The sequence below is a fragment of the Callorhinchus milii genome, unplaced genomic scaffold, assembly GCF_018977255.1.
Source record: "Callorhinchus milii isolate IMCB2004 unplaced genomic scaffold, IMCB_Cmil_1.0 Scaffold4, whole genome shotgun sequence".
Lineage (NCBI taxonomy): Eukaryota > Metazoa > Chordata > Chondrichthyes > Chimaeriformes > Callorhinchidae > Callorhinchus > Callorhinchus milii.
In genome coordinates, this window is record NW_024704745.1 from 32702023 (window position 1) to 32730014 (window position 27992).

Consider the following 27992-nt stretch of genomic DNA (forward strand, 5'->3'; position numbering starts at 1 on the left):
ACGTATCTGGAGCATTGTGTACAGCTCAGCCACAACAGAGCTTCTGAGGGGCAGTGCAGTAGAGAGCAATGATCATCAGTGTTAAGAGGAATGAGCTACAAGCTGGGACTGTTCTGTCTCGAAAAAAAGGTTTTTCAGAAGTGGTCTTCACAGGGGTATATAAGATTTTAAACATGGGATTGAGAAAGTAAACTCAGAACGATACTTTCAGATACGTCAAAGCAGCAGAATAAGATCAGTTTAGGATTATAAAGGACAATTTTACTACACATCAAATGGATGGGTTTCAACCAGAGGTTAAGATCCTGCAGATGTTATAGGGTAGAAGATACTTCACAGGAGAGGGGTACCAATGAACAATTACTTGCAATTCTTGGTATAGCCTTTATTTATCATTGCTTATGCAAGAAGCTTGTCCACTGCAGACGGCAACAACAAATTACACTTCGATAGGAAATTTCACATAGAATAGCCAGCTTGAAGAAGTTAATTAGAAGTGAAATGAATATTATAGTCAATATTTGGTATTCCTAAACATGTTCCATCCACTAATGTGTTTTGAAACATTCCTAAATTCAGAATAATGAATTTTTCAATAAAACACAAGGGGGAGCAGGTGCAGTGCACCGTATTGCAGAGCGTGCAAATCTCCCTGCTCTCTACAACATGCTCCAGTTAGTGCTAGCAACAGGACTCCACTGCCTGAGCCCACTACTGATAGTGCACATTTTATGGAAAAGCTTAGCAGCTTGCAACTGAAAAGCAATATAAACTTATCAACAATGCACTACATTAACATTCTTATAAGCATTTATGGCACACACAGCAGGACTCCTGCTGAAGTTTGAACTACTCTAGATATTGGTACAGTACTCATAAGATCTGTAAAATTGCCTCGAGCAAACAGGTACACATTGTAAACAGAAAAAATAGGAGTATACAGATTTTCACATAAAAAGCAAATGGCCATTAGTTCTGTTCAGGAATGTTTAAATTGGATAAAAGTGTTTCTTCAGTGAAGGCCCTAAAAAATTTTTTTTAATGAGATGGCATGGATATGGTTGTTTTGTGTAGGTCTCCATTGATTTTTCTAAGACACTTCACATCTTACTTTTAATATTCCATATTTCAGACTTGTCATTCTGTAGCATTAATTCTAAAATAAATGAGCTTCCTCTAAGTGCTTGTATTTTATGGTTTACTTAACCTTTTGGTCAAATCCAATGTGCTAACCTTTAGCAAATCTGCCTTTGAATATTTTCATTGTTTTGTGCAAGTATTAACAAATGAAATCTCAAGAAACTGAAACCTAGAGGGAACATGCAGATGTCTGGATCTTGACTTTCGACTTTAAATGGACCCCATGTCTAAACACTCTTCCGATTCTATGTGCGTTATTTAACTGGTTCTGAGGTTAATCCGTAATCCTTTAATTCAACATGTTGTACAATAAGATGTTTCCTCCAATGACCATCTGCAATTTCTTAGTGTAGTCGTCCATGTGAGAAAAGTGTAATGTGTACAACATTTAATTCAAATCAAATATGTTCATGGTTGGGCACTTTATTTCTGTGATGTAGTTATAGTTGTGTTTAGGCCACTGATACGCATTTTGAATCCTCTATTCTAATAAAGGGCTTCAGGGTGAATGGACATTTAGAACTATCTTGCAGTGATTGACCCATTCGTCAGTCAACATTATAAAAATCAATGCATCAGTGGGACAGCCAAGATTTATTGCCCTGACCTCAACAAGGGTGTGTAGGAAAGAATTTCATTCCCCAGTAGCTAAATCAAAACTAATTGCTGGAGGAGCAAGATCTATTGCAAACAAATAACAACTTCTGCAATTGCATCATTATAGAATAAATTATTTTCATTTTTTGCAAAGGTAAATGTGTAGTATGAACTACTGTGTATTTTCTGCAGATTGTGGTGGAGCTATAAGGAAGACAGAGTCTACAATTATAACAGCAATAAAAAGATGAATGTCATCAGGTTTCCATTTTTCACAATATAATTTTTGTATCAATTACCATGGCAACCCTAACCTAATAATATAAAACTATACAAAAGAATGAAAAGGTTTACAGCCACAGTTAGGGGATAGTTAAGTTAACTCTAGATCAGGATATCAAAGCTTTTAAAAAATAAAAAGGCTGTACAATAAAGGTATATTTACAATTATACAGGGACAATCAATACTCATATAGTTGTAGATATATAGGAGTTTCCACTCCTGTAAGAAATCAAATGTATTTAGGATAATACTTATGGGTTCACTTCTTTGAAATTATTAAAATCTCCAAATAATTTTAAATATGGGATAATGAATCTAACCAAGATTCTAGATACCAGGTATTTTTATGTTAAAATTAACACAATTTACATAGTGGAAAATGTTAAATCATACAACATTTAATTGCAGGAACTGACGTTTTCGTCAGCTAGATATATTCTTCCATCCAAATTATTTTCAGTGCAATGAAGTCAGCCACAGCTACGAACACATCAACCAGTCATATTTTCAACACTCTAGGAAGGAGAAACAGTGAAGGTTTAAGAAACAAAACTTTTCCAGTTCATGCTAGCAACATTTACTTCCTGCTTGAAATGTGGAAACATTAATCTTAACTGATGCAGCAGTATATATCTGGGATCTTTCCTACACCTATAGACAGTATGGAAACAGGCCATTGGCCCAACTCATCTGTGCCAGCTTTATACTCCATGTTTATACTCCACCTCTACCTATTCCCATACCCCTCTATTCCTTTTTTCGTCATGTATGCATTTCCTTCTTCTTCCTGTACAATATAATAAAATATAAAAACTCTCCATCGCTAAATGTCAATAATAATGATTTATTTATTACTTTACAATAACAGTCAACATCAGCTCAATGCAGATAGGTGTCCAACTTGTTGAAACAAGTTACAAAAACACTACATTTACAGTACTGGATACAGTAAGGTAAAACCTATAAGTGTTGCATCCACGAAGTAGAACTACTGATATACTGACACAAGACATGCCAGACATGCCTTCAGTCTGGGATTAGTTACTTGCCCAGATAAAACCACAATTTCTACTCGGATACCAACGTCAAAGGTCCAAAACAATAGAATTCCATCCTCCCTACCATTCCCAGTCTATCTGATGAGCTTGGCAGGCTGCTCGATCATCACCAGTGGCCTAGATTATTGTGGACCTGACTTGCTCACCGATTTCCCTCAGCAATACTCCTCAGGTTTGATCCCTTTTGTCAGTCATGAAATTCCTTTGTCACCAACCCCCAAAGAAGGAGCAGTGTTCTAATTTGACGACATAATACCCTTACCAACATGATACATGTGAATATGGTCAGTCATTCTAATTCTAAATGAATGCTTCTTACTTTGAGTGCTTCAGTAGCCTTCCGAAGCTCTTTAATAACCGAAGCCAAGGCTTCAGGATTGATTCCTTGTTCGCAAAGACGGACACAAATTGAGAGAGACTCCATGTCAAGACCAGTGTTTAACAACCTGGAGATCTCGAGGAGAACTGAAAGAGAAACAAATTGTCAGATTTGTTAATTGTACTGAACAGATAGAGAAGATAGAGAAAACCTTACAGTCATCTCTTCTGATATTCTGTCTTGGGTCTTCCTATAATGTTCTTTAGCACTTTACAGGTATGTTAGCTTTTGAGAATAGACTATAATCACATGCCCAGAATGTCTCTCCCTCACACCATCACCCCCTTATCTCTTTCTCTGATACTATTCACCTCCAATATCTCTCTGTGTGTGATCACTCACCTCCATTATCTCTCTTTCTCACTGACATGACTTGCCCTTCATTGTATGTCTGTCTCTGACATCACTCAGTCTCCATCGCCTCTCTCTCTCTCTCTGACATCACTCAGTCTCCATCGCCTCTCTCACTCTCTCTGACATCACTCAGTCTCCATCGCCTCTCTCTCTCTCTCTGACATCACTCAGTCTCCATCGCCTCTCTCACTCTCTCTGACATCACTCAGTCTCCATCGCCTCTCTCTCTCTCTCTGACATCACTCAGTCTCCATCGCCTCTCTCTCTCTCTCTGACATCACTCAGTCTCCATCGCCTCTCTCTCTCTCTGACATCACTCAGTCTCCATCGCCTCTCTCACTCTCTCTGACATCACTCAGTCTCCATCGCCTCTCTCTCTCTCTCTGACATCACTCAGTCTCCATCGCCTCTCTCACTCTCTCTGACATCACTCAGTCTCCATCGCCTCTCTCACTCTCTCTGACATCACTCAGTCTCCATCGCCTCTCTCTATAAATGTGACTGTCTCTCCATCGTCTCTCTCTCTCTCTCTCTGACATCACTCTTTTTTGGTCAGACGTATGCATCCGCCACATGTGAAAACCCATGGCCACGCTTATGGCCATCCAAACCGAGCTGAGATTTCCATACATCCCCTGCACATGGAAATCCCGGAGACAGATGTTGGAATGCGCACTCTCTCCCTGGAGGGAGGGACGCCTCCTGCTTTACCTAATTCCAGAAAGTATTAGGCGCAGGTTGGCAAAAGCCAAAGCTTGGGGACCCCAGAGCGTGTTGGGGTAACTGCTGGAGTCTAACCCGCTAAAACAGCCAAACTTACATGGCCTCTGACAAGCTTTCCGGCCGCTTGTCCAGCGAGGACCACTGTATCCGTTAGTGCTGTGGCTGCGGGGTTATCAGGAGCTGAGTGGGGTGACTCCCTGCCCCCAGTGACGGGGCTGCCCTGCCCTGCCCTGCCCTGCCCTGCCAGGCTGGCCGTGCTGCCACCAGCAGCGCCCGGCAACACTGCCGCCCCGCCAGGCTCAGCACCAGACCGGAGACCCCCCCCACACCACCACATGCCAAACATGTCACCCTGTAGCCAGGTCAGCTCCAAGGAGACCCCGGTTACCGCGTGACTCACCCTCCATCGTCTCTCTCACTGAGTTGAGGTTCACGGCGCCCGCCATTCCGTCACCTCTCACCCGGAAATACAAGCGAACCGACCATCAAGTGCGGTTAGCGGGTGATAATCTGACACTGAGGCCGTGTCCGCCGCCTGTCTGTCTGTCTGTCTGCCTCCCCTCCCTCTCAGTGTCAGGCGGGGGGGGGGGGGGCGGCCCGCGGGCCGCTGGCGACGGTTACTGTTGGTGTCAATAAAGTGGGGTTTGAATCGCGATTTGAATCCCAGCGGCGGTTTGAATGTGATTGGTCCCCGGCAGCCGAGCCGCCGCCGCTCATTGGTCCAGCCCCGAAACCAAGCTGAACGTGATTGGTCCCCGGCAGCCGGGCCGCCGCCGCTCATTGGCCCAGTCCCGAAATCAAACCGTGGCGGCCACAGCGGACACAGGCGGCGGAGGGTGAGAGACACCGACGTTATATTACACACTATAATACACACCGGAGGATATAACATTATACTGTACAATAACACACAGGCGGCCAGAGGGTGAGTGACACACTCCCAACATATTATGTAACATAATATAATACAAAACATATGTATGTACACACACAGTGACGGCGAGAGAATGAGTGAGTTAATATAATAAAGTGCAGAGACTATATGTACAGTTAAACGGGGGCGGGGGGTGGGGGGGAGAGAGAGAGAGAGGAATAAAATATACTGTGGGACAGTGTGTATATATAAATTTGTTAAGGGGGGACCTGAAAGAGATCAGGGGATAATAATAATAATAATAATAATCCTGGCATTTGATATAGCGCTTTTCACGTTGGGAGGACGTCCCAAAGCGCTTCACAGAACACACTGTAAAGTGAATTGACTGTATATTTGTGGGCGAACGCAGCAGCCAATTGCGCACAGCAATGTCCCACAAACAGTCGTGGATTGAAAATGACCAATTATTGTTTTTGGTTTTGGAGGGATTATTATTAGGCTCTGTGTGGAGTAAGGAAACTTGCCCAAGGTTTCGCCCTCTGCCTGGAATTGAACTCAGGTCTCTCACTTGCAAAGCGAGTGCTCTAACCACTGAACTACAGGACTCCACGATGTGGAGTTGACTGGTCAAAACAATGTGAGGTGGCAATAAACAAGGCAAGCAGCATGCCTGGCTATATTGCTAAATCAATTGAGTTTGGATATCCAGACATCATTGTCCGGCTGTACAGAGCTCTGGTCAGACTGCACCTCCAATACTGGACAGACAGACACTCTGGTCATCATGACATAAGGAGGTTGTCCGAGCACCTTGAGGCGGTGTAGAGGAAAATAATGAGGATCATCCTCAGTGTTGGCAAATGTGCTTTGAGCAACAAGCAGACAAGGTCGGGCTGTACAGTTTTAAATTGGATTGAAAAAGTAAACCCAGATCATTACTATGCGATGTAGCATAACGGTAGAACAAGAGGACATAAATTCAGAATTGTAAAGGACAATTTAGGACAGATGCCAGGAATCTTCTTTTTCCGGAGGGTAATCAACGACTGGAACCGGTTGCCAAGAAAGGTGGTAGGGGCCAGGATACTGGACTAATTTTTTTTGAAAAAAGCTTGATTCAGTGATTGCGTGGGTGGGGTGGGAACTGTAGAGTGGGTTTTCTGGAGAGTTGCAGATTATTCAGAACTCTACAGCTCGTATCGTCTCCCGTACCAAGTTCTGTGAAACCAATCATCCCTTCCTCGCTCGGCTCCACTGGCTCCCCATCCCTCGAATTTAACATCCTCATCCTCACTTTTAAAGTCCACCCACGGCCTTGCTCCTCCCAACTCTGCGACCTGTTAAGACCATACCAACTTATCCACTCCCTCTGCTCAGCAGGCACTGAACGCTCTTGAGTTTATGTTTATCTTGGGTATGTTTTTCATTATTATGCCACTTACTATTCTTCACAAAGTAAATAGGAGGCACTACTTTTGGGGCATCCCCATACATGCAAAAATTAAATAGAGCGACGGAGAGACAGTATGAGAGTTTTTTTGTTGGTTAGCCAGGTGTCTGACACACGCGGAGACCCATCCATGCTTAACAGGATCTAAACCAAGCTGAGTGTTCCATGCAACTTGCAAACCATCTACACATGGAAATTCCAAAGATTGTAATGTATAATATATATATAAGAGAGTATATATAAAGAGAGCCCGCCAACTCTCCATCCTGGAGTCCCTCCGCCTTTCCCTCCTTCTCACTGCCTTGTTCTCCTTTCCCACCTTCACATCACACCTTTTTAAACAGGCTGTCAGCCATCAATACCCCCACCCACCAGTCAGGCTTCCAGTCAGCTTTGTTCAATGTTTTGAGATGTCCGCTTGGTGTGAAAGGTGCTGCGTTAATTTAAATTGCTGTTGGGAGCAATGGTTGTAAAAACAAATAAAGGTTATCTGCTTTCTCAATTACAGTGGATATTCGGAAACCTGGATTGTGGGGGGTTGGATAAAATAGTAGATTCTGCTTTTATTTATCCACACTATTACCAGCCACTGCTTTAAGTTCATGGAATGATTACAATAATAATAATGAATAATAGTAATAATCCTTGCATTTGATATAGCGCTTTTCACGTCTTCTAGACGTTCCAAAGCGCTTCACAGAATACTCTGTAAAGTGAATTGACTGTATATTTGTGAGTGAAATGCGGCAGCCAATTGGGCACAGCAGTGTCCCACACACAGTCATGGATTGAGTGACCAAATTATAATTGTTTTTATTTTTGAAGGATTATTAGGTTAGTAAAGAAGGTAAATGCTATAATATTTCTCATTCACAAATTAGTCACTTGTCTTAAAATGTTATAATTTGTACTTAATGTTGTATTTTATTTCTACACAGATTCTGCTTTTCCACAAATTGAGGCATTGCAAATAAAAAAAAGCTGTGTACCCTTGAAATAATGGATGTGAAGAGTGAGATTGGGTTACAAATAACACCTGACACACCTGGGAGACCTACTATAATAAACCCCTTTGAGAGTCCCAGTGATTATGCAAGTTTACATGAACCAGTGGCTCCCAGTCCTTCAGTCTTTAAATCAGTTAAAACCCCAGACACACAGGTTAGTCTTTCAAAAAGGAGTTTTCATTCATTACTGGTTGTGATCATTACGTTAGCGAAACACTAATCTCTTGACCGAGCATGTAACAACAACTTGCATTTATATAACGTCTTGATTTATATAATGTCTTTTATATAATGTCTTGAAGTGCTTTCAACAATAACACTTGCACTTTGTATCGTGATGTTTAAAATATGAGTGAAAGCTAGGGTGCTGTGAGATTTGCCTGACCTTCATCAAAATAAAATCGTGATATGTTTAAGGCCCACCAGCACACATGAACAAGAACTCAGTCTACTGTCATTTGAAACACTAGCATTAAGTTTGATATTGTTGTAGAAAGATGCTTATAATAGAAATGATTACATTTGAAAATCTAATTTACTAGAATTGCAAAACAGTTAAAATCGGCTTTGTATTTTATGATTGTCGGCCTTCCTAACTCCTCCCTCCACAGGCTGCAGATAATCCAAATCTCTGCAGCCCGTGTCCTCTCCCGCACCAAATTCTGTGACCCACTCCCCCACTCTCGCCCGACTCCACTGGCTCCCTATTCTTCAGAGGATCCAGTTCAAGATCCTGGTCCTCACCTACAAAGCCCTCCATGGCCTCACCCCACCCTACCTCTGCAACCTCCTAACCCCCTACCAACCCGCCCGCTCCCTCCGCTCAGCCGGCTCTGGCCTGCTCCACGTCCCCCGACCCACCCGCCCCACCATTGGTGGGAGAGCCTTCAGCCACTCTGCCCACAACCTCTGGAATTCCATCCCCCACTGACTCCACCTCACCCCCTCCTTAGCCTTCTTCAAATCCTGCCTCAAGACCCTCCTCTTCGACCATGCCATCGGCCACCCCCCTTCCCCTCCTCTCCCTTAATCCCCAACCCAGCTCGGGTCTGAAATGCTGTACTCTGTCCAGCTCCTTGGGACATCCTCCCGACGTGAATGGCGCTATACAAATGTAGTCTTGTTGTTGTATTAAGTGTTGGGCTAAGAGAATTCTTAAAATCAAAGAGAGAGTTCCCTTTTTGAAACATTGTAGGGCTGGATGTTAAATAGTCATGGATGAAAAAAGTATTGTACTACATCCCAAAAGGACTGTTTCTTTGTCCACTCTAAATATGTTGATATTCTTTCTATTGTACTATGTTGTAATATGATGCCTGTTCTTTCTATTGTACTATGAAAACAAGTGAAGATAAAGATGGGTTGTGTGGATCTATTCGCCATTCTTTTTTGACTTAACAGTAGCAATTGATGTTAACAATACAATATTGATGATCATTTAGAGATCACTTTTACGTAGATTTCTTTAAGAATATCAACAGTGTACTGAGGTCATTGGTGTATACCTTGAAGATTTATGAGCTTTCCTCATTTTATAGACACCTGGAAAATTCAGATGGTCCATTGGACAGCTTGCAATGTTGTATCCAATTGAAATAGACCCAGAAGATATTCATCAGCAATCTGCATATATGAGGTTATTGTTTTTATTCTCCTATATTTTGCAAACAGTTCATTCAATTGGAGCAATATGCATATATGATTTAGCTTATTCACATTCATTTAAATTCCCATAGCAGTTGTTTAAAGAGAAGGTCCACAATCACTTACTCAGGGAAACTTGGAATTGGCAAAGATAGTTTAAAAAATATGCTGGGAGCATGTATCATTATTCAACAGCGAATGAATCATCACTTGATATAGTTGCTGATTTCATTAATTCATTAGTCAGTCTTTCATTTTGATTCCCTCGTCAATTACTTTCTCTTGTTTCTGCAATGTTGGTGTTATTTACTAAGAAATGTTCATGGGATCAAAATTCTGCTTGACCTAGAAGAATTCAGCAAGGTCTCAGTTGTTCTTTGTGAGCATGAAAAACAAGCTCTCTGGGCTTACTTTGCAAGTTACTCCCCTAATTGAAATTGAACTAGGAGTGTAACCCCCTGAAAAAGCTCAAAAAGGCAATTTTTCAGCACTCAAAAATGTTCCCTATAAAACTGAAATCCAACATTGTGGTATTGATGCATATTTGTAAACAATTGTATTTTTATTCTCTACAGACTAGACCATGATATTGAGGCAAAGAAACAAAAAGCCATTGACGAGGTAAATACATTGTTCTATTTAGTAGTAGTTGGCCAATAAGGAATCTATTCTAGGGCTTCAGTGAAAGACTCTTCTCCCCTATCAAATAGTTTAGGAACACAAAGATGAAGAATGAGGAAACAAAAACAGAAGTCACTGGGAATGCTCAGCAGGTCAGGCAGCATCTTTGGTGAAAGGAAAGTGGGTTGGGTCAACGTTTCGGGTCCTTGACTCTTCGTCAGAACTTTCTTTTCTCCATAGATGCTGCCTGACCTGCTGAGCGTTCACAGCGATCTTTGTTTTTGTTTCAGATTTCAGCATCTGTAATATTTTATATTTTATTTATGAAGAATGAAGACTTGTGCATGGTGTGAGAGGGTTTCCAGAGCCTGTGTAATTGTACTACGGCAACTCGAAGGGAAGAAATTGGGGAAGGAGGATTTTTTTAATAGAATACAGAGAGAAAACAGGGAGGGTATGGGGTGATGGGACGAACGAAAGTCATTGTTTAAAGTGTAATCTTTGTGGTGGATATGGTTAATATTACAGTAAAGCACTCCAGATGTTTCAATAGTTGGAGTTCTGTAGCTCAGTTCTTAGAGCACTCGCCTCGCAAGCGAGAGACCTGTGTCCGATTCCCAGCAGGGCGAAATGTTGGGCAAGTTTCCTGACTCCACATACCTCTGTTTACGTAGCAGTAAGTAGGAGCCCAGTTGTTAGTCAATTGGCGGATCGTGAGTCTTGAGGGTTAATGAACACAATTTAACACCAGTTAGGCTTTTCTTTAATATTTATATGGTTTTGTTTTAATAAAATAATTTTTGCATTTGATATAGTGCCTTTCATGTTGGGAGACATCTCAAAGCACTTCATAAGATATGCTTTCACTCACAATATAGTCAGTTCACTTCATGATATATTTTGTGAAACACTTTGAGACATTTCAACGACGTGATGAGGCGCGATATCAAGTGCAAGGATTATTATTATACGAAGCGCTTTGAAACGTCTCAATGACTTGATGAGGTGCTATATCAAATGCAAGAATTATTATTATTTTACTGTGGTGACTATTTTGTAGGCGACCATGGCAGCTCATTTGTACACCGCAGTGCCCCACAAACAACAACAACAACAACAAAAAGATTCCATTTATAGAGCGCCTTTCACGTCGGGAGGACGTCCCAAGGCGCTGGACAGTTGGGTCAGGACCCGAGCAAGGGGAAATGGTCAGGGTGAGGGGAGGGAAGGGAGAGAGCGAGGAGGGGGTAGAGAGTCGAGAGGGGAGCTGAAGGCTCGGTCAAAGAGAAAGGTCTTGAGATCGGCCTTGAAGGAGGAAAGAGAGGAGGCGGCGAAGGCACTGGGGGATGGAATTCCAGAGCCTAGGGGCTGAGAGGCTGAAGGCCCGGCCACCGATGGTAGGGCGGTTGGGGCGGGGGATGTGGAGCAGACCGGAGCCGGAGGAACGGAGGGTACGGGCAGGTAAGTAGGGGGATAGTAGGTTGGAGAGGTAGGAGGGAGCAAGGCCGTGAATGGCCTTGTAGGTGAGGATGAGGATCTTGAATTCGATCCTCTGGGGGATGGGGAGCCAGTGGAGGCGAGCGAGGGTGGGAGTGATGTGGTCGCGAAGCCTGGTGCGGGACAGTACACGAGCTGCAGAGTTCTGAATGACCTGCAGCGTGTGGAGGGAGGTGCCGGGAAGGCCGGCGAGGAGAGAGTTCCCATAGTCCAGCCTTGAGGTGACAAAGGCATGAACCAGGGTTTCAGCGGCGTGAGGGGTGAGGTAGTGCCGTAGTCTGGCGACATTCCGGAGGTGATGGAAGGCGGTGCCAGTTGTGGCGCGGATATGGGGGAGAAAGGACAACTCAGGATCGAACAGAAGTGAATGACCAATATTATTTGGGGGGTTTTGCCCAGGACACCGAGAGAAACTCATTTCTCTTTTTGAATAGAGCTATGTGATCTTTAAAATCCACTTGTACAGACAGACACCAAGTTGGTTCAGTGTCTCATTTGAATGACGGCACTTCCAGCAATGCAGTACCCCCTAGCACGTCACTGTAGTGTCAGCCTACACTGAGTTCAAAGTCCTAACATGGGCTTGAACCCACAATCCTTTTTCTATGTTGTTTGAATGGATAGGTGTGATGGGGCAAGATGTGGTGTTGCTCAGGAATAATTTGATTGGTGCGAATTTAATGACTTTTTAGATTGAATTGAGATATTGATCCTATATTAAACTGGAACGTTCCATTAATGATTATGTGCTGTTTCAATGCAAAATGTGTCCTGATTTCTTTTCTGTTTTCCTGACTTTTTTTTTAGTTTTTCTTGAATAGCGTCATTGTTCCTTCTCCTTGGACTGAATCTGAGGGCAAGACAGTTGCACACAACCATCGAACAAATTGTGAGTTTTAAAATAGACAATGGATTGTAGTGGTTGTATAGACTTTTACAGTGCAGTGCAATTATAGTGTGCAACATTATAATGCAAATTCAGTTATAATGCTGTCGCACTGTGGAACCATTCACTGCACGTATGTTCAGCCAGCTTCTTCGTGTGATGACTGGCGTTAGAGCTAATGTGGTTGACTTCCATGTTATTAGGTCATTTGTTAGTGCTCTGCATTCTGGAAGAAAAAATTCCAGGGATACAGCCTTGCAAGACATATACAGTAGTATCTTGTCTATTACTGCACATCTTATGTGCAAAGTAATAAACTAATTGTACGATTTGGGATACTGCTTTTTCCGATTGCAGCCATTGTTTTCTTTCCTGGGTGTAATCTGCTTTGTTTTCTTCCCATTAATTTGGTAGTAAAGAAAACTTTTGGTGATTCCCAGCCTTTTCTAAGTATTTGAGGTGATGAGGTCTTTTATGCATCAAGTGTGCTTATACATGGTTAAAGGTGCATAAAGCACTTAGATTTACACATGATACAAAACATACCTGATGCAAAATGACATGTCACTCGGTAGATTTCCCATATCCTTGATGCTGGAGAGATGTGGCAAGGATCAGCAGCCTTAATAGAGTGTAACCTATGTGCATGGCATTTTACAAGATTATCATTTTTATTTTCCATTTAAGGTTTGTCCTGGAATCGTGATTCTCCTATTAATCCAAAAGAATCTGTCATGTTGACTGGAAAACAAAATGGTTAGTAGTTACCATAGAAATGTTCGGTGAATCTATTACAGGATCTTAAAGTTGTATATTTTTCTTTGGTTTGTTCTGCTTGCAACAACAATTTGCATTTATATAACATCATTATGCAGGATATTGTCTTGGAGCACTGCACAGTGGCGGGGTTGGATTCTGAGCGGGTAAGATGAAGGTGAACATAGGAGTGGTTGAAGAGTTAGATCATTGGGCGGAATGTAAAGATGGATAAAAAGTGGGGTGAGGGTGGAGGGATTGAGGCAGGGAGTTCCAGAAATTTGGGGCGAAGGCATGACCACTGGCAAAAAATCTCCAGTTAAGGATTCATTTGCATTATGGACCTAAAAACATTACTGAAGGAAGTACTTTTCATTTTCTGTTTCCTCCATTCACTCTTGGAGCCATTTAGCTCTGCCCTTTCTTTTGGGTATACGTTTCATGGTGTCTCTTGTTCTCCGGCATCTTGCCTGTGACGATTATTTAGGGATAACGTTTGACAATCAACAACAATAATTTGTGTTTATATAGCTTCCTCACAAGGGCAGCGTCTCAAAGTGCTTAACATTTTTTTGACCGTGCTTTTGGCCACCCTCCCACCCCCCCTACACTCCACACTTTTTGATTTCAACCCCCAGTTTGGGTGCAAAGCTTTAACTGTCTAGCTCTTTTGGACACCCTTCCGACATGAAAGAAGTTATATCAATGTAATTTTGTTGCTGCTATATATTGTAGTGTATTATATTATATTCACATGAAAAATGAAAGTCACTGTCGATAGCAGTTCTATATCAATGAATCTTGTGTGTATTTGTAAAACAACATCACTGTAAATACAAGGGGGAAACTTTTCTTGAATTTATTTTGCAGCTGCTTCTCAGACATTACTGTCATTACCTACGGATTTTGATCTGGAAAAAATCATAGGTAATGTATAAAGCATTAATCAAAATGCCAGGATACAAAAACTGGAATTGATGATAACTGATGAACTGGAGTTTGTTGTATAATATTTTAGAAAGCTTGGTATTAGAAGTAGTTTGTGTGTTTTTTTAATTCTAGTTGATTGGTTGGCTGCTTTTCGGAAGGTCAGGAGCAGAGGCAGGAGAGAGATAAAAAACCAAGCGACCAGCGGGAAAATTAAAAAGTGACGTCAGAGCGACGTCACAATCAAAACTTTCTGAAAGAGTAAACTAACAGCTAACACCAACTACTGACTAACAGTAAACTAACAGGGCTAACACTAACTACTAACTAACAGTAAACTAACACTGACTACTAATTAACAACACTAAAAATAAAACAAATTTTAAACAAAGATTAATTAAGAATGTAAGTTTTAAAAAAATAATAATAATTAATTAAATAACACTTTAATTCACGGTGGGGGTGGGAGAGATGACAATGGCGTGGCAGGTGTTGTGTGAGGGCTGTAACGTGGGAGTTGCTGGAGGGCAGTCTGAGCCCCGGCAACCACATCTGCAGCAAATGTCTGCAACTGAGGCAGCTCCAGCTCTGAGCTGGAATCCGAGGTGCAGACATTGTGCAGCATCAGGGACAGTGAGTGCTTCCTGGCTAGTTTCATCCTGGAGCCAGACACACCCCTGAGGCTCAGGGAATGTATAGATTATTGTATCAGTCAAGGACAGGATAGGGTGTTTGGCAGGCAGGAGGTTAAGGGAACACCAGAGAGTGGTAGTGAAGCCTCAGACTTTAACCTTGGCCAAGAGATCCTTGCAACCTGTGTGGACAAGAAAGCCTGTGAGGAGGAAGGAAAACGTGATTCCAATATTAGGGGAAAAAACAGAAAGTTGTAGTAATTGGGGACGAGACTATCAGGCGGACAGATACACTTATCTGCAGCCGCAACCAGGAGACCCGAAGGCTCTGTTGCCTTCCTGGGGCCGGGATGAAGGACGTCTCGGTGGGGCTGGAGGAGAATCTAAAACATGAAGGTGAGGATCCATTGGTGGTTCTTCACATAGGTACCAATGACATAGGTAGTTGTGATGACTTGAGGCGGGAGTTCAAAGGAGCTGGGAACTAAATTAAAACAAAGAACATCAAAGATAGTGATATCAGGATTACTGCCTTTGACATGTGCAAATTGGTACAGGAATAAGCAAATTAGAGAGTTAAATGAATGGCTGAGGGAGTGATGTGGAACGCAGGGGTTTCATTTTATGGGCCACTGGTACCAGTATTGGGGGAAAAGGGGTCTATTTAAAAAAGATGGGCTCCACTTAAATCGGGCTGGGACAAATGTCCTAGCAAACCGAATACATAGATAGGAAGGTAAATAAAGCTTTAAACTAATAAGGAGGTTACAATTAGAAATAATCGCAAGCCAGCAATATTAAGAAAACTAAAGATGGCAGAACAGAATAGCGAGAGAGATAAACAGAATAGGTCAGAGAGGGGTAAGAAGCTCAGTAAAGAATCATCATCAGGCATCAGGGAGTAGGGATCTTCGGGTCTCCTGGTTGCGGCTGCAGATAAGTGTATCTGTCCGCGTGTTAGTCTCGTCCCCAATTACTACAACTTTCTGTTTGTTTCCCCTAATATTGGAATCACGTTTTCCTTCCTCCTCACAGGATTCCTTGTCCACACAGGTTGCAAGGATCTCATACCTGTTGGCCAAGGTTAAAGTCTGAGTCTTCACTACCACTCTCTGGTGTTCCCTTAACCTCCTGCCTGCCAAACACCCTATCCTGTCCTTGACTGATACAATAATCTATACATTCCCTGAGCCTCAGGGGTGTGTCTGGCTCCAGGATGAAACTAGCCAGGAAGCACTCACTGTCCCTGATGCTGCACAATGTCTGCACCTCGGATTCCAGCTCAGAGCTGGAGCTGCCTCAGTTGCAGACATTTGCTGCAGATGTGGTTGCCGGGGCTCAGACTGCCCTCCAGCAACTCCCACGTTACAGCCCTCACACAACACCTGCCACGCCATTGTCATCTCTCCCACCCCCACCGTGAATTAAAGTGTTATTTAATTAATTATTATTATTTTTTAAAACTTAAATTCTTAATTAATCTTTTTTTAAAATTTATTTTATTTTTAGTGTTATTAATTAGTAGTCAGTGTTAGTTTACTGTTAGTTAGTAGTTAGTGTTAGTCCTGTAGCTCAGTGGTTAGAGCACTTGCTTTGCAAGCGAGAGACCTGAGTTCAATTCCAGGCAGGGCGAAACCTTGGGCAAGTTTCCTTACTCCACATGCCTAATAATAATCCCTCCAAAACAAAACAATAATAAATTGGTCATTTTCAATCTACGACTGTTTGTGGGACATTGCTGTGCGCAATTGGCTGCCGCGTTCGCCCACAAATATACAGTCAATTCACTTTACAGTGTGTTCTGTGAAGCGCTTTGGGACGTCCTCCCGACGTGAAAAGCGCTATATCAAATGCAAGGATTATTATTATTATTATTATTACTGAGACATGGTTACAGGGAGATCTAGGGTGGGAGTTAAATATTCTGGGGTTTTCAGCTTATAGGAAGGATGGAGAATGTGGAAAACGAGGTGGTGGGGGTAGCCTTATTAATAAAGGATGGAATAAAAAGAGTAGAGAGGAAGGATTTCAAATCAGATAACCAGGATGTAGAGACAGAATGGGTAGAATTACGAAATAACAAGGAGCAGAAAACATTAGTGGGAGTAGTTTATAGACCCCCAAACAGTGATCACAGCACAGCGCAGGATATTAATCAAGAAATTAGAAGAGCATGTAGCAAAGGTAATACAGTATTAGTGGGTGATTTCAATCTTTACATAGATTGGGAAAACCAAATCGGCAAAAGTAGGGTAGAGGAAGAGTTTATAGAATATATGAGGGATAGCTTTCTGGAGCAGTATGCTGAGAAACCAACTAGGGGACAGGCCATCCTAAACCTTGTTTTGTGTAACGAAACAGGGCTAGTCGGTAATATAAATATTAAGACTCCTCTAGGACAGAGTGATCATAATATAATAATAATAATAATCCTTGCATTTGATATAGCGCTTTTCACGTCTTCTCGACATCTCAAAGCACTTCACAGGGTAGACTGTAAGGTGAATTGACCATACATTTGTGGGTGAAACGCGGCAGCCAATTGCGTATAGCAGTAACATACATAGATCATAACATGATAGAATTTAGTATCAAGTTAGCGAGCGATGTAATCAAATCCGAAGCAAGGGTCTTAAATTTAAATAAAGCTAACTTTGCAGGTATGAGGGAAGAATTAGCTAAAATAGACTGGGGATTTAGATTAATGGATATGACAATAGACCAACAATGGCAAACGTTTAAAGATGTAGTGCATAATTTTCAGCGGTCACATCTTCCCTTGAGGAATAAGAGTACCACAGGGAAAGCAGTTCATCTGTGGCTAACTAGAGCAGTTAGAGAAAATATAAAATTAAAAGAAAAGGCCTATAAAACTGCTAAAAAAGAGTAGCAAACCTGAGGGAACCTTTACAAAAGGGAAGTCATGCTTAACAAATCTTTTAGATTTTTTTGAGGTCATATCAAGTAGATTAGATAGAGGGAATCAGTAGATGTAGTGTATTTAGATTTCCAAAAGGCATTCGATAAGGTGCTGCATAAAAGGTTGATCCACAAGATTAGGGCCCATGGAATTAAGGGGATATATAAGCATGGATTGAGGAATGGCGGGTCCTTCTCAGATTGGCGGGATATGACTAATGGAGTGCCACAAGGATCAGTGCTTGGGCCTCAACTATTTACAATTCACATCGACGATCTTGAAAAAACTCTCCCTTGATGCGTCGCAGCTATCAAGCTACCGGCCCATCTCCAACCTCCCCTTCCTGTCCAAGATCCTGGAATGAGTTGTCGCCTCCTTGCTGTGCTCTTTCCTCTCCACCCATTCATTATTCGAACCCCTTCTCCACCCATTCATTATTCGAACCCCTTCAGTCGGGTTTCCGTGCTGCCCATAGCACAGAAACTGCCCTGGTCAAGGTCACCAATGATATCCTGACCATCTGTGACCAGGGCTCCCTCTGCCTCCTCGTCCTCCTCGACCTATCGGCAGCATTCGATACGGTCGACCATGCTATCCTCCTCCACCGCTTGTCCTCCCACCTCAACTTTCAAGGCCCTGTCCTTGAGTGGTTTAGGTCATACCTCTCCCACCGTCTTCACTTTGTTTCCACGAATGGTTTCTCCTCCAACCCCCGCACTGTCTCGTGCGGTGTCCCTCAGGGCTCTGTCCTCGGTCCCCTCCTCTCCACCCTCTATATGCTCCCCCTTGGTGACATCATCCGCAGACATGGAGTTAACTTCCACATGTATGCGGATGACACCCAACTCTACCTTTCCTCCTCTATCCTCAACTCCACGACCACCGATGTCCTGACAGCCTGCCTGTCCGACATCGAGTCCTGGACGAGAGACAACTTTCTTCAACTCAACGTGTGTAAAACTGAGGCCCTCCTGATTGGCTCACGTCAGCGCCTCCGCACCTCAGGCACTGACAGCATCAGCATCCAAGGCTGCACTCTCCACCTCTCAAAGCCATCAGGAACCTCAGTGTTCTGTTCGACCCTGAGCTGTCCTTTCTCCCTCATATCCGCGACACAACTGGCACCACCTTCCATCACCTCCGGAATATCGCCAGACTACGGCACTACCTCTCCCCTCACGCTGCTGAAACTCTGGTCCACGCCTTTATCACCTCAAGGCTGGACTATGGGAACTCTCTCCTCGCCGGCCTTCCCGGCACCTCCCTCCACAAGCTGCAGGTCATTCAGAACTCTGCAGCTCGTGTACTGTCCCGCACCAGGCTTCGTGACCACATCACTCCCACCCTCGCTCACCTCCACTGGCTCCCCATCCCCCAGAGGATCGAATTCAAGATCCTCATCCTCACCTACAAGGCCATTCACGGCCTCGCTCCCTCCTACCTCTCCGACCTACTATCCCCCTACTTACCTGCCCGTACCCTCCGTTCCTCTGGCTCCGGTCTGCTCCACATCCCCCGCCCCAACCGCCCTACCATCGGTGGCCGGGCCTTCAGCCTCTCAGCCCCGAGGCTCTGGAACTCCATCCCCAGTGCCTTCGCCGCCTCCTCCCTTTCCTCCTTCAAGGCCGGTCTCAAGACCTTTCTCTTTGACCGTGCCTTCAGCTCCCCTCTCGACTCTCTACCCCCTCCTCGCTCCCTCCCTTCCCTCCCCTCACCATTTCCCCCCTGCTCGGGTCCTGACCCAACTGTACAGCGCCTTTGGGACGTCCTACCGACGTGAAAGGCGCTCTATAAATGGAATCTTGTTGTTGGAGATGAGGACATCAAACTTAATATATCCAAATTCGCGGATGACACTAAACTAGAAGGGAGAGTAAACACCGAGGATGACATTAAAAAAATGCAACAAGATATAGATAGCCTACGTGAGTGGGCAAGTAGGTGGCAGATGAAGTATAATATAGGGAAGTGTGAAGTCATCCACCTCGGTGGCAAAAATAGTAGAGCAGATTATTTTTTAGAAGGGGAGAGACTAGATAGTGTTAGTGTTCAGAGGGACTTGGGTGTCCTTGGACACCAGTCACAAAAAGTTAGTTTGCAGGCACAGCAAGCAATTAGAAAGGTTAACAGTATGTTGGCATTTGTTACAAAAGGGTTAGAATATAAGAGTAGGGAAGTCTTGCTGCAATTGTATAGGGCCCTGGTGAGTCCGCACCTAGAGTATTGTATGCAATTTTGGTCTCCTTATTTAAGAAAAAATGTACTCGCCTTGGAGGGGGTACAACGTAGGTTCACTAGGTTGGTATCATGGATGAGTTATGAGGATAGGTTGAGCAATTTAGGTCTATATTCTCTAGAATATAGAAGAATGAGAGGTGATCTTATAGAAACCTATAAGATTATTAAGGAGCACGACAGAATAGATAGTGGGAGACTTCTTCCCCTGGTTGGAGAAACTATAACCAGGGGTCACAGTCTTAAAATTAGGGGTAAACCCTTTCACACTGAGTTGAGGAAAAACTTCTTCACTCAGAGGGTAGTGAATTTATGGAATTCTCTACTTCAAAGAGCTGTAGATGCTCAGTCCTTGACATATTCAAGACTGAGATTGATAGATTTCTTGTGGATAAGGGGATTAAGGGATATGGGGATAAGGCGGGTAGGTGGAGTTAGAATAGATCAGCCATGATCTTATTGAATGACGGGGCAGGCTAGAGGGGCCGAATGGCCTACTTCTGCTCTTAATTCTTATGTTCTTATGTATTCATCCACCCCTTACTTAAATAGTTGATAATAATAATATTAATCCTTGCATTTGATATTGCGCTTTTCATGTCTTCTAGACGTCTGAAAGCTCTTCACAGAATATACTGTAAAGTGCATTGACTATACTTGAGGGTGAATCGCGTGCACAGCAGTGCCCCACAAACAGTTGTGACCAAATTGAGGGACCAAATTTTGTATTTTTTTTGAGGGAATTATTCACTCTGCCGGGAATAGAGCCCAGGTCTCTCACTTGCGAGGCGAGTGCTCTAACCACTGAGCTATAGGACTCCACTGAGTTACAGGACTCCACAGATCAGAATCTGTTTACACCATTTGTCCCCCAAGCCTGCAATCATTTCTGCAATTCACCATTTATCTTTTAATGTTTCAATTAAATCCACATTAAAGTTGTAAAAAACGTAAAAGATATCGTTCCCTGTTCATAGTCATCATTTACTTGTGAACTGCTGGGTGTGCTTGTTTAGCAACAATCTTGTGTAGCCAATGAGTCAGAAACCATTTTAACTAGTTGCAGGAGATTGCTATACATACTGTATCAATTTGGATTCTATGATTCCTATGAAATGTAAGCTAACAATCTGGAGACTTTAATACAAGCAGCAAAACTCTGTCCTTGTCAAAGCTGTATCTGTTGTAATCCAGTCTACCTCTTTTGTTCAGGTGAATATTATAAATTGGATGATACTGCTGACCAGTCCCATGAAAGCCTAAGTGCATCTTCACTTCGGAGAAAACTATTTATAGATGGAGAAAAATGTTGCTCTGACAGTTCTTCCCCTTCTTCACCTGAGGAAAGACCAGGTGCTGAATTGATAAAATCCCAAGGAATGCAGTGTTCAATAGACCTTTCTCCACTTCCCTGCAGGAGTCCCACAGAGACTCTTAGTTCTGTAAGTACTGCATTAAATTTATAGTGCATAAGATGTATAAACTTGTAATGTGCTGAATATCTTTAATTCTGTTCTTGGGAGCCGTAAAATAAAATTTGGGTAATTACATTAGGTTTGCTATGAAAGCTTCATTGTTCTGTGCCACAGCTTGGTAAGATGTTGCTTGTAGTACTTAAAAAAGAAAATGTTAAATACATTTCAGGATTAACAAAAATCTTGAGGGTTTGTTTTAATGACACCTAGCCCTTTTATAATAAATAATAATAATCCTTGCATTTGATATAGCGCTTTTCACGTCTTCTCGACGTCTCAAAGCACTTCACAGAATAGACTGTAAAGTGAATTGACTGTATATTTGTGGGCGAAATACGGTAGCCAATTGCGAACAGCAGTGTCCCACAAACAGTCGTGGATTGAAAATGACCAAGTTATTATTGTTTTGTTTTGGAGGGATTATTATAAAGTGTATGGAGTAAGGAAACTTGCCCAAGGTTTCGCCCTCTGCCTGGAATTGAACCCAGGTGCCTCGCTTGCAAGGCGAGTGCTCTAACCACTGAGCTACAGGACTCTACTTTAATTAGTTTAACCCTTTAATGAGATTACTGCTTTGTTTCAAACTAATCAGGCATGCTTAAGGGTGCAAAGTTTTTTATTCTTTTTAACATGAATGTTCAATTTTAGAACTGGAGCTAGATATGTGTCAGTGTTTGTATGATTCACAACCTGCCATGTGCATTAATGCATTGTAGGACTGTAAATAAGTCAGCCCTTCTCAATTTTAGGGACAATTTTCATCAAGCCCTATCAAATGTGCAGGACGAACATACAGTCTTGGGAGCCTGGCAAGTCCCATGTTTCCAGAGAGATCTTCTCCTAATTATTTGTCACCACCTTTCTCTCCGATTGGACTTCAGTTTGGAAAAATGCCACTTTCAGGTTTGGGTTTTAATATTGATATTGTAATCGAGCAACTGTTGAGCAGGTATCGGCTTGTCTTTATCTGTCTTGAGATCATACCTAAGGATCTTCCTCTTTGACTGTGCCTATGATCACCTCTCCCTGGCTTGGCATCAAGCTCTGCTACCGTTAAGCGTTCCAAGACGCTGCCCCGCATGAATGGTGCTGTGTAATTATCTTGATGGTTATTGGTGGTGGTGTCCTTTTAGTGTTTGTGTCTACCTGATATTTCTAAGATTATTTATAACATTCAATTACTGACATGCTGTTTCTATCAGTTGAATTTCCTGTAAATATAGTTTTATGGTACTTTATTATCTTTTAGCTTGTTGAATTCAAATAAGGATTCTGTGGCTAGCCAGCAAATAATTTGCCTTTTCCCAGTCAATCCTTGGCTCTGACCTTGAAATTTCTTTTATTCCTCCTCTCCACTATATTCAATACTCTGCCTTAGCTGAAAGCAAATGCAAGTATAATTATTATCTATTGCAACTTGATTGATTCATTTTTGGACCAGTTTTAAGCTTGCTTATATACGTATACCAGTAGAATATTATTTTATGTACAGATTTACATTTTGAACACAAAGCTATCTTTGTTAAAACAATAATTGGAACTTTATTTCCACTTCTGCTATGTTGACATGCTTTTTTTTCATGCAGAACAAAAGAAATACAATTTCATGTCTCCTGTCACTGCTTCTGCAGCAACATTAGATGGAAATTTTGATCATCGCACAATACCTTCTTTTATAGAAGGATGTTCACCTATTAAAACTTGCTCTCCTCTGAACAATAAACACCAGAGTGTCCTTTGCCACCATCAAACTTCTCCTCTCATAACTTTTTCACGTGAACATCAAAGTGAGCAGAAAATGCTTCTCACACCACAATCTAATTTATGCTCTGGAACGGATGCTGAGATGCTCTCCTTCTGTCTGGGAGGAGAAAGTAAAAACAATTGTATTTCAGCTTCCAATCCCTCTGAAGTCAGTGAAAATATAACAGGACTTGAGGATGGTATTGAGAACCATACTATTGATATGGCAGATGTAGGAGTAACTGCGGGGGACGATAGCATGTGGGTGAAACAATCACAAAGCAACGTCAGTATTCCAATGATGAGCTCACTGACTGCAATTACATTTAATGTGGAGAACTCTCACGTGTATCTGCCGCCTTTAGCAGAAAGCAGCGTTATTCCCTGTGAGAGCACTAGTATGCAGGTAAGCATATTTTCTTAATGGAGCAACTGCTGTAATGTCTTGAATGTTGGCTCACAACTTAAGATGTCACTATACAAAACGATTTTCCTTATTTACGATTGGATTGGGGACCATGCTATTTTGTTGCTTGATTTAACACATTGTTGTGAAAACACACATCAGCAGTCGTACAGTGCAAGAACACCTTGTTGATCTTTCATGCACAATCATGTCACAGGTTGTGATGGGGGTAATGTCGTGTCCTGACGTGATAACCAGTGGCTGCTCTTGAGCACACTTGGTTATAAGGCGGGTTGGCATTTCATGGACCCCAGCTATAGCTGTAAAACTAAATTGTCCTGCCTTACTGTAAAATCGTTTTAAAAAAAAGTTAGTATTTAAAAAAGATCCAAGCAGAGACTAGGTGGTCAAATATTTATTCCAACTGTGTGAGTTTCTTTGTTGAAGTAATAATCCTTGCATTTAATAAAGCGCCTTATTGCATCTTCGAGATGTCTCAAAGAGCTTCCAGAATATACTGTAAAGTGAAATGCCTTTATTCTGTGGGAGAAACTCGGCAGCCAATTGCGCACAGCAGTGTCCTACAAACAGTTGTGGATTGAGTACGTAGCAAAATGTTCTCTCATTGTATTTCTACACATGTTTTATTTGTAGACTGATAGTGGTTATAATACACAAACCACGAGTGGAAGTAGCATTATGGACACTATTGGAACAGATAAAGAAAATCTTGAACTACAGACAATAGTTGGAACTGTGGCTCCATCCAAATATCAACAAAACTCCATGGTGGGCTTTTTTATTTTTCCTATTTCTGTGATTAGATGAAAATTAAAAGTTTAGTTAAAGTAGTATACCCAAATTGGCAATGAAGTGCTGAGATCCGAGTGGGCAAACGTAAAAGCATTATTGAGCAGCTTAATGGTCATTGCATGCAGCTTTGGGCACAGATACTGGAGCAATGCGGGGAGGGTGTCATCGACTGGAAGTTGCTAGCAGCATAATGTCTTTCGTTTAACAATTACATTGCATACTGCATTTTCGACTTGTATCGTGATATAGTGGTCTGAAATGCATATCGTTATTGTTTAAGTTGTTTATGCCAGTTAATGTACTTTGGTGTTTCATTGCGAAATCCCTTTACTGCTGATGCACATCAAAGTTCTTAGATACAATACAGTAAAGCACAATTTAAAATTGGTACTGTAAGGCTAACTAATGTGACGATTAGTTGGTGCTGGACCAGAAGCCAATGTTAATTTTAGTCTTAACTAACATCATTGCACTTGAGCTTCCCTTTCCTTTTTAGATTTGAAGCTAAAGGAACAAATTACTAACAGTGAGACAGTGAGAATCTTGGCAGTCCCACGGATGGATGGCAAAGGAGATAAATCGACTTGAAAGCATTAGTTTTAGCCAAATTTCTTTTAAATACATAGCTCACCTGAACTATTAATAGTCTGGTGGCTGCTCGATCGACTTGTGCGCAAATCTGTATGTTTTAACGTTACAGCTGTCAAGTACTTTTTTTCCCAATCAGCATTTGTTCATTTTGGGGGCATGTAAACCAAGCTACTAGTGGGCATAGCCCTTTTTTGCGTCTCAACAGGAAACAACAAGAAGATTACATTTGTATAGCGCCTTTCACGTCGGATGTCCCAAGGCGCTGGACAGAGAACACCATTTCACACCCGAGCTGGGGTTGGGGGGGTAAGGGAGGGGAGGCGAAGGGGGGTGGCCGATGGCGTGGTCGAAGAGGAGGGTCTTGAGGCGGGACTTCAAGGAGACTTAAGGAGGGGGCGAGGCAGAGTGATTGGGGGATGGAATTGCAAAGATTGGGGGCAGAGTGGCTGAAGGCTGTCCCGCCAATGGTGGGGCGGGTGGGTCGGGGGACGTGGAGCAGGCCAGAGCCAGCTGAGCGGAGGGCATGGGCGGGTTGGTAGGGGGTTAAGAGGTCAGAGATAGGGTGGGGTGAGGCCATGGAGGGCTCTGTATGTGAGGACCAGGATCTTGAACTGGATCCTCTGAAGGATAGGGAGCCAGTGGAGTCGGGCGAGAGTGGTGGAAATGGGGTCACGGAGTTCTGGATTATCTGCAGCCTGTGGAGGGAGGAGTTGGGAAGGCCGACAAGCAGGGCGTTTGCGTAGTCGAGCCTGGAGGTGATGAAGGCATGAACACGAGTTTCAGCGGCCTGAGGTAATGGCAGAGTCGGGCGATGTTACGGAAGTGAGGGAAGGCAGAGCGGGTCATGGCTTGAATGTGGGGGAGAAAAGACAGTTGAGGGTCGAACAAGACACCGAGGTCCTGACTGGCTTGGGGAGTTGCAGTGTGCAACCATGGAGGTTGATGTTGTCAGAGCCTGAGGTGCTGAGGGCCTCAGTCTTGTTCACATTTCAACTGTAGGAAATTTGCCCTCATCCAGGACTTGATGTCCGACAGGCAGTCTGTTAGTGATCCTGGAGTTGAGGGTGGAGGCAGAAAGATAGAGTTGGGTGTCTACCATATACATGTAGAAGTTGACCCCATGTCTGCAGATGATGTCACCAAGATGTCTCTTAAAGAGAAGGCCAAGGACAGAGCCCTGGGGGACGCCAGATGTGACAGTGCGGGGGCTGGAGGAGAAACCGTTAGAGTCAACGAAGTGTAGATGGTGAGAGGTAGGAATCGAACCAGGCAAGGGCAGGCCCGTGAAGATTGAGTAAAGCGGAGAGGATGGAATGGTCGACAGTGCCGAAGGCGGCAGAGAGGTCGAGGACAAGGAGGCAGAGGGAACCCTGATCACAGATGTTCAGAATGTCATTAGTACTTTGACCAGGGCTGGTGCCGTGCTGTGGGCAGCGCGGAAGCCGGATTGGAGGGGTTCAAAGAGGGAATGGTGAGAGAGAAAGGAGCGGAGCTGGGACGCGACGACTCGTTCCAGGAAAACAAATTTCATGTGGATTTTCCCCCTCTTTTTGCAGGATAACTCTATTTCTGAATACTCAGAGAACAGGATCTTGGGGCTGAATTCAACAAGCTACCTCACAGCAGCAGACAATGTCTCCCTTGACCAAAAAATGTGCTACCTCAATACTTGGAAAAATCCTTGTGATCAAACCTTGAACAAAATATTTAAAAAGAATGGTATGTATTGCTCGTGGAAGCTGGTTTGGGAAAGGAATGGGAGGGAGATACAAATGTTATAACGGTAGATACAATGTCTTGTCTCTTGGGTCAACGGGGAAGCGTTGAGTCTCGCATGACCTGGTACATATATTGAACTAGTATAAATGTCACACCCATAATTTCTGCCTAGTAGAACTTGATTACTGCCACCACTTTAACTTGCACCCCCAAGTTCTGCACGTGATGGCCTTTATGAGAATTTGTCTGTTGATCGAGATACTATTTCTCCTGGTATTTCTCACGTATGTTAACAAGTTGGATGTGAAATTTTCAGGTAAGCTGCCCAAGCCTGGAGACATTGCTTGCTTTGAAACTGAAACATCACCTATTTTAAAACTCCACTATGACAAACCAGTTAAAAGTACTGGAAATGTTTTCTCTAACTGTCTTGCCTTTCCTTTGCAGTACGATATTCACCTCAGCTACACGATGAAAAACATTGTTTTATACGACAACCTCTTGAAATGTCTGAAAAGTCTGAATCAGTCGACTATAACTCTGTCTCTCCTTTGTAATTAGGTCAAAGTGGCAACAAACTCCATTGTTCTACGTGTTTTATTCCTCAGGCTATTAGTGAAATGAAATGTTCAAGGAGTCATTGAAATGTCTGTTGAGCTGATTTCCCCCCTCCAAAAAAAATCTCACAAGCACTCTGAAAACTTATTTGTGTGTACTGACATCATTTATAAAGCACTTGATTTCATTGGTCAGTGACTGTGCTATCTTAAGAATCGTGCCAGTGATGAAGTGACTCAGTTTATAATTTTTTTTCATTTAGAATTGATCTCTACATAAATAAATGTTCCCTTAAATGAACATTAGTCTGTCAACAATGTTTCTATTACCTCGTATGTAATGTAATATGTTTAAAAAATGTATTCATTAAATTTAGTACTCCATTTTTAAATTAACCTTCCACTAAAATCAATGACTGTTTAGCTATTTAATAATGGACTATGTTGCCATTTGGGTTTGCAACAAATTAAAATCAATCTTGACATTTCAAAAGTTTTACATGGATTGGCACAAAAGAATATATAATCAAGTTTAAAATTGCAATTAGTTCCTAAAATCTAAATGTTTACATTTTAGACCTCACAGGTCTGATTGCAATAATTTATACTTTTAACACAAATGTTGGAACGATATACTGTATATCTAAAATGTTTATTAAAATCATTAAATTTTTTAAAAACATGTTTTTTACTGAATTTTCT

The 27992-nt window shown here is 42.5% G+C and overlaps 2 protein-coding genes across 3 annotated transcripts; one reads left to right on the top strand and one right to left on the bottom strand.

Annotated features, from left to right (window-relative positions):
- Positions 1 to 370: 370 nt before the first annotated feature.
- Positions 371 to 5192, bottom strand: mzt1 (mitotic spindle organizing protein 1). Its single transcript, XM_007890729.2, has 3 exons — positions 4935 to 5192; positions 3398 to 3543; positions 371 to 2535 (listed from the first exon to the last, which is right to left on the bottom strand). The coding sequence occupies exons 1-3, from the start codon at positions 4978 to 4980 to the stop codon at positions 2512 to 2514; spliced, it is 216 nt and encodes a 71-aa protein (XP_007888920.1). The 5' UTR covers positions 4981 to 5192; the 3' UTR covers positions 371 to 2511.
- A 129-nt stretch (positions 5193 to 5321) lies between these two features.
- bora (bora aurora kinase A activator) lies at positions 5322 to 27983 on the top strand. Of its 2 annotated transcripts, none has more exons than XM_007890731.2 (13): positions 5322 to 5370; positions 7800 to 8022; positions 9407 to 9504; positions 10088 to 10133; positions 12438 to 12519; positions 13204 to 13272; positions 14143 to 14199; positions 21199 to 21428; positions 22211 to 22364; positions 23048 to 23610; positions 24265 to 24399; positions 26571 to 26733; positions 27181 to 27983. In XM_007890731.2, exons 2-13 carry the CDS (start codon positions 7861 to 7863, stop codon positions 27288 to 27290), a joined length of 1869 nt encoding a protein of 622 aa, XP_007888922.2. In that variant the 5' UTR covers positions 5322 to 5370; positions 7800 to 7860; the 3' UTR covers positions 27291 to 27983. The 2 variants fall into 2 exon arrangements, with proteins under 2 accessions (XP_007888922.2, XP_007888921.2); XM_007890730.2 differs by having other exon boundaries at positions 5332 to 5459.
- The last annotated feature ends 9 nt before the right edge of the window (positions 27984 to 27992 follow it).

Excerpts from the sequence above, each read along its gene's own strand:
- mzt1 (XM_007890729.2), bottom strand. The coding sequence starts at position 4,980 with ATGGCGGGCGCCGTGAACCTCAACTCAGTGAGAGAGACGATGGAGG. Across the intron at positions 3,544-4,934 it reads AGTGAGAGAGACGATGGAGG|TTCTCCTCGAGATCTCCAGG; the intron begins GTGAGTCACGCG and ends TTTCTCTTTCAG. Across the intron at positions 2,536-3,397 it reads AGGCTACTGAAGCACTCAAA|AGTGTTGAAAATATGACTGG; the intron begins GTAAGAAGCATT and ends TCTCCTTCCTAG.
- bora (XM_007890731.2), top strand. The coding sequence starts at position 7,861 with ATGGATGTGAAGAGTGAGATTGGGTTACAAATAACACCTGACACACCT. Across the intron at positions 22,365-23,047 it reads TGGAAAAATGCCACTTTCAG|AACAAAAGAAATACAATTTC; the intron begins GTTTGGGTTTTA and ends TTTTTCATGCAG. Across the intron at positions 23,611-24,264 it reads GTGAGAGCACTAGTATGCAG|ACTGATAGTGGTTATAATAC; the intron begins GTAAGCATATTT and ends TTTTATTTGTAG.